This window comes from Malurus melanocephalus, unplaced genomic scaffold (assembly GCF_030028575.1).
Source record: "Malurus melanocephalus ecotype Western Australia unplaced genomic scaffold, MMel_1.1 scaffold_978, whole genome shotgun sequence".
Classification (NCBI taxonomy): Eukaryota; Metazoa; Chordata; class Aves; order Passeriformes; family Maluridae; genus Malurus; species Malurus melanocephalus.
Genome location: NW_026624210.1, coordinates 83,821 through 93,496, shown reverse-complemented (window position 1 = coordinate 93,496; position 9,676 = coordinate 83,821). Strand labels below are relative to the sequence as shown.

General features: G+C 43.0%; 1 protein-coding gene across 1 annotated transcript in view; it reads left to right on the top strand.

Moving 5' to 3' along the window:
• The first annotated feature begins 4,765 nt into the window (after positions 1-4,765).
• The window catches only part of ARFGEF2 (ADP ribosylation factor guanine nucleotide exchange factor 2), a 32,461-nt gene continuing 27,550 nt past the window's right edge, over positions 4,766-9,676 (top strand). Inside the window, exons 1-3 of the mRNA XM_057386511.1 lie at positions 4,766-5,051; positions 8,652-8,682; positions 9,479-9,602. Of these exons, the coding sequence (XP_057242494.1) occupies positions 4,913-5,051; positions 8,652-8,682; positions 9,479-9,602 (294 nt within the window). The 5' untranslated portion in view covers positions 4,766-4,912. The remainder of the gene's footprint in view (positions 5,052-8,651; positions 8,683-9,478; positions 9,603-9,676) is intronic.

Here is a 9,676-nt window from a genome sequence, read left to right as displayed (position 1 = left end):
TTTTTTTTTTTTATTCTGTCTTGACTGATCTTTATTCTGTTTTTTAAGTTTTCTGTTCAGGAGTATGTGTTAGTACTCTAACATATCCAATTGTCATCTCAATTGTCATTGTTTTTTTTTTCTGTTTGCACAAGAGGGAGGAGGCAAGACTTTCTCCTAAAAGATCCTGATTAAATAATACACTGTTAGGAGAAATCAGCATCACCAAAGTTATGCCCCCACCCTGTGGCTGAGTGAGAAAGTTGTTAGTTTTAAATTTGTTAATTTGTAAGCTCTGTCTCCTGTGTTTTCCTTAAAAAATCTTACTATAATTTCATTTCTGTAGCAAGTGCTGAGACAGGATCCCATTGCAGCATCATTGGGATGTTACKGGAGCGATGCCTGCGCTGCTGGAGGGTGAGTGCCTTTTTGTCGAGTGTACGAGCTACATTGCTTCAAAACACTCTTCTAGCTTTAGTGGCAGTATCGAAAGCATTACTATGTAAGGATTTTTAAAAGGTGACTGGAAAGGTTAAAATGTTAAGGAAATGAGAAATTGATATCACATTAGCACAAAATAGAGAGCTTGGTCATATTATGTAATTTTGCCATTTATAAACTTCCCGTGCATCTTGTTTCCAGGATAAAACTSTCTCCATGGTTATTGTAGTGCACAGATTTTTTATCCATAAGGCTGAATTCATGTAATGGGGAAACATTTAGTCCTGTATGTAGCTTGGGCTGTGTTTTTATTGTTGAACTTTAGTTAATTAAAGTGTCAGCTATCCTTTTTCCCGTTTTGACATTGCACCATGTTTTCACCACTTCCTTTGTGACACTGTGGTGAACAGGATCAGGAACTGATCAGCTGATCCAGCTCAAAATTAACTGGAAGGCAAACAAACAAAAGGTCCTTTTTTTAGTCAGATTTGCTCCTTGACAGGCTCAGTGCACAACCCCCAAGAGAGCTGCTGCTGGCATGACAGAAAGTGTACAATCTTTTGGCWAGGGCAGGGCTGGGAGAAGGATGGGACTGCCTCCTTTGGCATTAACTCACCTGCAGATCATTTAAAGTCATTAGTGAAATTATAGCCTTGCACAACTGCCTGCATCAATGCTGGATGAAGTCCTTGGAATTATAACCACTTGCATAAGGTCAGTGCACGGAGCTCATAGTGTAGGGGGAGAAAGACGTTCTAGGAAATCATCCTGAAGAATACCTAACTGCAACTCAAGAATAAATGTGCCCAGTAATGAGCAGAGAAAGGAAGCCTTTCCTGCTGAGAGAAAAGGAAATAAGGCCCTAAAATCTGAATCCAGGAGCCAAGGAACTGTCTTGAACTGTCCCTTTGAAAGAGGGAAGGGTTCGGCGCATACACGAATAAGGTGTATACTGTATGCTAAAGGTAGGGACATCTCTTGACACTCCTGAGTTTCTTACATGAAATGATGACTCATAAAGATCAGATTAAAGGTCAGAGAGAAGGTCATGTATAAATTTAATTCCTCCTAGAGCTACTCATAGCCCTCCTTGTGGCAGAAGTCATCCTGATAGAAAGCAAAGTCGGGGCAGATGCACAGGCATGTGTGTCAGAGGTGGAGAGCAATTGCTAAAATGATGTAAATCTGCAAATATTGTTCAATTCCTTTTATTTTAAGAAATTCTGACAGAATTTTGTTATATTGGTGTATTTAGCCAGGGACAACCCTCTACAGTTAGAAACCAGCATCTTCAGTAGCTTAGTATTTTGTTTCCTTTGTTTTTACTGAATACAAGTAACAGTCAACAAAATCTGCCTCTTTACACTCTTGCCCTGGTGAAAAGCAGAGTGCTGTGCAGAGCAGGCTGTTCTGTGCACAGACACATCATGAAAGAGTCACTCTGTGCCATTCAGACACACACAACTCTAACTAGCACTTGCTTGTGTGGCGAGTAAATTCTCATTATCACCTCTCCGACAGGAAATTTGGAAGTGGGTGATTATACAGCCCCAGGTCTTCAACCTCTCCAGCACCTCGGAGAGTGCGAGCTACTCAAGTGAATTTGCATCTTTCCAAACAATTACATTTCTCACTCTGCAGGCAAAAGTGGGAGTTGGCAAATATATTTTTCTCAACTGCTCCCTCACTATCCTTTAAAAATACAAATACTTTTTGTTGTTTTCAAAGACATGCTGCTTCTAAAGTTTCTCTGTATTCAGGTAATTGCAGGCTTTTCTGTCCTAGATATGGTTCTAAAGACTGTAAAATGAAAATAGTCTGAAATTTTCATGCCTGAGCATGTTAAACTTCTTAAAGTGAGCGGTTTTAGGGAACTAAGCTACTATACAAACAAGTGCTGGTTTTCCAAGAATTTTCCTGTCCGTTCTGCATCTATTTTTAGAGTGTGGTTTCCTTGCTAAAGGAAGGAAATACATTCCTGTGTGGCAATCTACCAGTGGGAAAGTGCTGTGAGGTGAGTCCTGTCAGTCAGCACAGAGCTCCTGGCCCTGGGCACAAATCCAGAGAAGTTTCTTGCCAAGGAAGGAGTTTGTACACCCTGTGAGCTGTGTCCACCTGTTAGGCATTGTTTGCTCATGGTTTGTGTCTCACACTACAGACGTATTTGCCACAATGAACTGTTTACAGCGGTTTAATGGTGAATTCTTGCAGTTGCCACCGAATCCACTGGCAAACACATGCAGATCCATGTATTTCCCCCCTTTTGTCTGCTTTCTCTGGAAAGGTTTTCTTTCCCTGTCTGCCTCCAGCCAGGGGCACGCAGTGTGGATTTACGCTCTGCAGCACCGTGCTATGTTCAGTGGCAGCGTTGGACTGTGTTGCTTTGGAATTAGCCAAATAACTCAAGTTGTCCCCTCAGAAAATCAGCTAGTGTAATCTTAAAATACTCTGAGGAAAGGAATATTTGAAAAGAGTTGTGAGAATGATACCAACGCCATTATTCTTTTGGTTACAAACAGTGATGTCAGTGTGAGAAGAGCATTGTTTGCTGAGTGGCCTAATTAGGTATTAGAACTGCCTGTCTCTGGTGATTGAGACATTAGCAAATTTTCAAGTTCATTCCAGATGCTTCAGTTTTGTATATAGTGATATTTCTAATGCATGGCACCCCTTGAGGAGTGGCAGATATTATATTATCAGATATAGTTTATGTGAAACTGTTTCCTACAAGATTGGCATTTGGCATGGATGACTGTCTCTTCTGGCTTAAAATAATCATGAAGTGCTGTGCTATGCACAGTAGGAACTGCTAAAAAGTTACAAGTTCCCAAACCACTCATGTTCTGCTGAAACTTGAACTTGCCTCTAACCAAACTTCACYCAGGAGAGCGTCTCATCCCCCACCTCTGCTCTTCATCTGCCACTGCCACTCAGAGAGCTCACTGCAACTGAGGCTCTTTGAAACCCAAACCATAACCTCAGTGCAGCCCTGCCCCTGCAATTCAGATACGGCTCTATGATTTGAAAAACAGGCCTCTTGTCTGACAGATAAATTTTTAAAAATCTCCATTAAACCATCTGTTCAATCTATTTTCTAAAAACTAGCCTGTATCCATTTGCTTCTCCCCTGAGAACTAATCCTGCCCCACAATAAAAACCCTAAAATCAGAACTGATAATTTGGCTGACAATACATGAAGAGCTCTGCTGCTTAATTAGTTCTGCAATGCTGCTGACAGTAATTACAGCCTTCTTTTGTGTCAGTAACGAAGTCAGCAACCTTCAAAAAAGATTCAGGGTCTTAGTTGTCATTTAGTTATGTCATTTCTGCATCACTGTAATTTCAGTGATAACGGTGGAATTATCTTTAGTAGCATAAATTAAAGGAGAATCACATGTCCAGACATGTACACAGGGTGGGGGAAGTTGGGTTTGCAGTCACATTTCTGATTTGGAGCATATTTAAAAAATATATATMAAAAAATACAAGCACTGGTCAATTTTCCCTGGGAAATAATTCTAAACTTATGCTTTGCACAGGCTTTTGGAGTCTTTGTTAGTAGCTTTGGGAACAAAAATTGCACTTCTTGACAATTGCATCAAGCGTTCATTACTGACCTTTTAAAGAGTTAGGAATCCAGCAGTTTGAAAAGAGGGAAGCAAAATTGCAATCAGAGAATCAAATGTGCTCCTGTATTGTCTGTTAGATGTGGCCATCTGGATTTGAAGGAGACCTTTGTGGAACTTCATGGAAGAGGTGTCTGAGTGCAGTGATGGTTGATAGACCGAGAGGGTGTGAGTGGAGCAGATTTGGATTATCGTCATGGCTCGTGCTGCCTTTGCAGCTCGTGGAAGGTGCCGTACCACCCAGGCAAAGGGGAACGGGAGAAGATGCAACTAGCGAGAAAGTTATTAGAGCAGGGTGAAGTTTTGTGACTGAAAATTTGTATTTTACTGAGTCCTCTTTAATGTACGACTTTGGGTCTTTCAATGTGCTCTCTCTCCATGCCTCGTCACAGGACTGTGTGAGAGTTAACAGGGATCATGCGAACGGCGAGATGCTTAGACTAGAAGCATTATAAAACCGAGTATTCTACCGGCGTGAGTTCGCCGCCAGTGAGTGACAACTCCGCCGTCAGTAAATGACAACTCCGCCGTCAGTAAATGACAATTCAGCTCCGCCGTCAGTAAATGACAATTCAGCTCCGCCGTCAGTAAATGACAGCGCCTCCCCCAACCCCGCCCCTCGCCCCGCCCCTCGCCCCTCGCTCCGCCTCTCGCCCCGCCCATCGTCCCCCGCCCCTCGCCCCGCCCCGTCACGCGCGGCGCTGTGGGCGGGGCCGGGCGGGTGTCCGGGTCACGTGACGGTGCCAACATGGCGGCGCCGTGGCGGCGGTGCCGCGGCTGAGGGAGGTTGGGGTGTCCCGGTGGTGCCGCGGGCCCGAGTGCCCGCCCCGCTGCCGCTGCCGCCCCCGCCCCGCTCCGGGCACGCCATGCAGCCCCCGGCCCGCGAGCAGGATGCCCGCACCAAGAGCGTGTTCGTGTCGCGGGCCCTGGAGAAGATCCTGGCCGAGAAGGAGGCGAAGCGGCCCCCGCACGGGCAGCTGCGCAGGGCCTGCCAGGTGGCGCTGGGTGAGTCGGGCCCGGCCGCGCTCGGCACTTGGGAGCGCAGGGAAAGTTCTCCCTTCCGCACAGGACGTGCAAATACCAGGGRAACCCCCTCCAAATAGCTGTTTTATTAAGTTCTGGTCTCGGTATGAAACGGAAGGGGTTTGGGCTTGCCACTTTGGTTTTGAGAAAATCAGTTGCAAACTTTTAGACTAGAAAACAAGACTTTTTAATGCCCTTGATTTACGGAGTCCCCGAGCTTCCCGGGCTGTTAAATCTGACCTCTAATCTCCAGGTCGTGTTCCTGGCTAAGGAGAGTTAGTGTGGCCAAGTCAAGTACGTGTAATGTCTCTGATGTGTTCAGAGCTGAAAGCACTCTTAGTGGAGTCGGTGGACTGGTCCTGAAATCTGCAAGAACGAGCTTATGTAAAGGTTTCTGTTAAAAGTTCGACAATGTAGATGAGTCACAAAGAGGGAAAAGATAAAGTGGGTAGAACAGTAGAGCTCTGCAGCTGGAGTTCTATGTGACCATTTCTTTATTTGTGCAAGTGACATTGCTCTTTCAGTTTTCGTTGCTTTCCATCAATATTTTCCTTTGAATTGGGAACATTTCTTGTAGCCAGGACAGAAATTGGATATGTAAGAAGGCTGGGCAGGTGCAATTTCTGTCCCAGGCAGAGTGAGAGTGAACTTAAAGAAATGCTGTCATTTTTATCTTTCTCCCTAAAATCTTTGCTGTCAGAARATCTGTACGAGCTACCTTTAGTGACAGTGTATGCAGAGAAAGATAAGCGGATAGAAGGATATTTTAATTGTTTAAAGTTTTTGTTGTAAGCAACACTGCTGTGTGCCCCAGTAGTTAGAGACTGCTTTTCCTAATGAATTCCTTTTCCTGATCTCTTCCCCAACTGCCCCCACATGCATCGAGCCCATTTACAGGACTGAGAACCTGTTTTGCTGCTATGTAAATGTATTTGGAGGTTGAGAAATGGAACTTCCTTGTAAGATGCCTAGTGAAGGTAACTCCTGAGAATTTAAGTAAATCACTACTGAATATTGCTGTTTCTCCATGTAGGAAATATAGGCATCCTTTTATTCTAATTGTGTTCTGCTTTAATTGTTCTAAATTTAAACTCTTCTTATCCTTTTTTCCCTGTTATTTAGTCCTTTCACTGAACTTATACCAATCAGTTTTGGACTGCAAAATACACATGACCTTGTAAGATCAGAAGTAAAATAGGCTCAAGTAGGACATAAACACAGGAAGTGTGGAGAAAAAGGAACAAAACCAGTTCTCAGTGTTTTTTTTGTGAGTGTGGGTTTTTTTTTTCCTCTTTCCACCCCTTCCTTTGAAATACACAGTGCTAATGTTAAGTAAGCAGAGTTTGAATAGATTCCTTCATTCAGTCTCTTGTTTCATCAGTAGGTGTAACGGTTGTCTCCTGTACTTGTAGTGGCAGTAAAGCCCAGGAGAGATTGGAAGAAATGGAGGGTTTTAAACAGAGAAGCTGTTCTGCTCTGCTTTAGAAAACTGTTTTTAAAAAAATATGTCTTCAATAGAACATTGTATTGTATAAAAATAGTTGTTTAATACGCATTTATGTGGACCTCTAGGTCCACGTGATTCTTAAAAATCTACGGAAATTATCCTGAAAAATTTGCAGTGGAACACTGACAGCCTGTATCACAGCAGTTCATATTAGTCTAATGCTAATTGTGCACCTGAGTCTCTCACATAAACTATTATTCCTGCCTTAGTGGGACTGTTTTAAATGGCATATTGTGCAGCCAACGTGGTTTTGTGGCCTTCTTTGGTTGCCTGGGCAGCTCCCCATCCATATCTTTGAGCTTTGTAAACAACAGAATTTGTTTAGTTAGCTTGTTAACAAGTTTAAAAAAACCCTTTCCAACCATGCCTTCACTTAGGAATCTGGTTTTGTGTTTATGAAGTCTGTGTATAAATGAGAAATGTCCAAATTAAGTTGAGTTTCCCAGTTGGTCTCTTGGTCAGCGTGTTTAGAGAGCGCTGGGGAAAAGAGGAGACTCTGGTTGCCCATGGCAGGCTTTTCTGGAGGGCTCTCTAGGGATGGATGTGATCCGTACCTGCSGGCTGCTGCCGTTTGGATGACGTGAAGGCAAGCTGGAGTTGGGCAATGCAGTCAGCTTTACTGGCCTGGAAGGGGAAGCTTTGGCAGCTCCTGCATGTGTTTGTGTTGGCACTGCTGCTTGGCCGGGCTCTGGAAGGACATGGCCTGTGTCCTGGTGCCAGCACAGGCCATTTTCTGTACAGGAGCTAGCTTGCTGCCACTGCCACAAACCTGACTGTGCGTCCTCAGAGCAGGCATTGGGCTGCAGGCAGACAACCAATGTCCTCTGTTTTAATGTGTATTTTCAATACAAGCAAACGGAACCCATCCGTCTGCTACAGAAAGGCAGCAACTCAGTGTGAGCTTCATCGTGCTTTTATGGCCAGAAGCTCTGGAAGAAATTGCTGCAAGGCCATTCTTGTTCCAGTTCTGTTGCCTGGTAGGAATGCTGCAGGACTTCTGTTGGGTGGGCAGGGGTTGAAGATGTTTCTGACTGAAGGAGATGCCACGAGAGTGACAAGGAGCTCCAGTACCTAAAGCAGCAAATGAGGGGTCAGTGTGGTACTTTGGTCAGATGCTGACCAAAATTTGGGCTGTGTTCTATATCTGTGAAGGGGAGTGGAGCTGTGCCCCTTACTTCTGTGACTGGAGGAGAAGAGTGCCAGTGGCAGTTGGTTTCTGAAAGCTGGTGGTGTCTGGTTAGGGCTTGGCAAGCTGTTCCTGGCAACAGAGTTCAATTAGGCAACATTTCTGTTTCACTCACTTGTGATGGTCGGACAACTAAATGAGCACTTCAGATGTGGAGGTTTTCAAACTATTTTGATGCAATCAGTAGCAGAGGCATGCATCTAACTTCATTTTATCCTTTCATTTACTCTTTTCTGATAGCATTATCTATTAACAATACTGTTGTAGTGAAGATGTCTTTATATAGCTTTAGAAAAGCTTTTATTGTAGCAAAACCTTAGAAATCGTTGGAAAGCCTTGCTAGGATCTTTGGGATCTGCTGTTGTGTACAAGAGAAATGAGAAAGGAACTTTGTTTCCCCTTGTATTTAGTTTTATGAAAAACTCTCTGCAAGTGTAATTAAAAATCTGCTGGGAAAAGGACAGGTTGCATTTAAGAATTGCTGTCTCCTGGGAACTTGTCTGGCTGATTCCTTTGTAAGGCTCAAGACAAGCTGGCTGGCACTGCAGGTAACGGGAAGGGCAAATGCATTGAACTTGTGATTTATGCAGTAGCTCAAAGGTGTGGACTGTGATGTGGACTGACATTTGAATAAAAGTTGTGTACTATGCCTGAGTATTGTAAAGATACGTTTTCTTGAGAATGTTTGGAAAAAGCAGCTTTTTAAATGTGAAGTTGGAGAGATAAACCTTTCAGTAAGTGGTGAAACTGTCTGTGATATCTGAAGCTGAGGCGTTGTAGGGATGGAGTAGCAAATGCTGAAGTGCAAGACTTGATATGAAACAATATTGCTTTATTACTGTGTTATTGATAATGATGGTGAAGGCTTGAATTTTTTTCTTTCTTCCAGATGAAATAAAAAGTGAACTGGAAAAGCAAAGGTAAATGATTAATTACTATAAATAGTATGTGAAAAGAACAAATGGAATTATTCTGTGTAAGTGTAAGAGTGTATACACATTACAGCAGGGAGTTTGTAAATACCAGTTACCCCCTTTCTGCCAAGGGCATATGCCTTGTGTGTTTTGCTTACACAGTGTTTGTGGCTGYGAGTACTCAAGCCATAACTGCCTCTGAATTTCACCCGGAAAAAATTGCAAAATTTCTAAAAAGTGCCAGTTTTTTTGCTTCCTTTTACTGGACTCAATAGCCTGATAGGAGGTCACGGGAGCAGTATGTATCCTCCGTTTGACAACATGTGCTCTTTTTTACCTAGATCAAGAACACCAATTTAAATATTACTTAAAAAAGTTTTGAAACAGTTTTCCAACATGGTGCAATGATTAAAAATGAACAAATAGGCCTCCAAATTGTTTCTATTTGCTTAGTATTCCTCTTATGGGCTCTGTTTAATCAATTTTGAGTAACATAGATAGGTTTCTCAGTTGTGTAGGAGTTTTCCAATATTTCAGATAGTGGGACAGTGTTGGAGTATATGAAGAGTTAAGCTGAAGAAGATATGAAAAAGATCAGACAGAATATAAATAAGTGTAAAGTGGGTTTTGTGTGATTTTAAAAGAAAATTGCTCTTCCTTTATGAAAGTATATGCGAGGAAGCTGCAGTACATTTGTATGCTGCTGTGCATTATTTAGCTTTAAATTTAGAGAAAGGAGAAAGTGTAATTTGCTGTGATACACGTGTTTAGAAGAATTAATAACTCTTCTTATCTGACCTAGAGAAGGCACTGCTGCTCCACCAAAAGCAAATTTCATTGAAGCAGATAAATACTTCCTTCCATTTGAGCTGGCCTGCCAGTCAAAGTCTCCACGCATTGTCAGTACGTCCCTGGATTGTTTACAGGTGAGTGTTGTGCTCCAGTGTGCTCACAGTGCGATGGAGAACCGTGCAGTGATCAAAAGTGGTGTGCAGCTCCT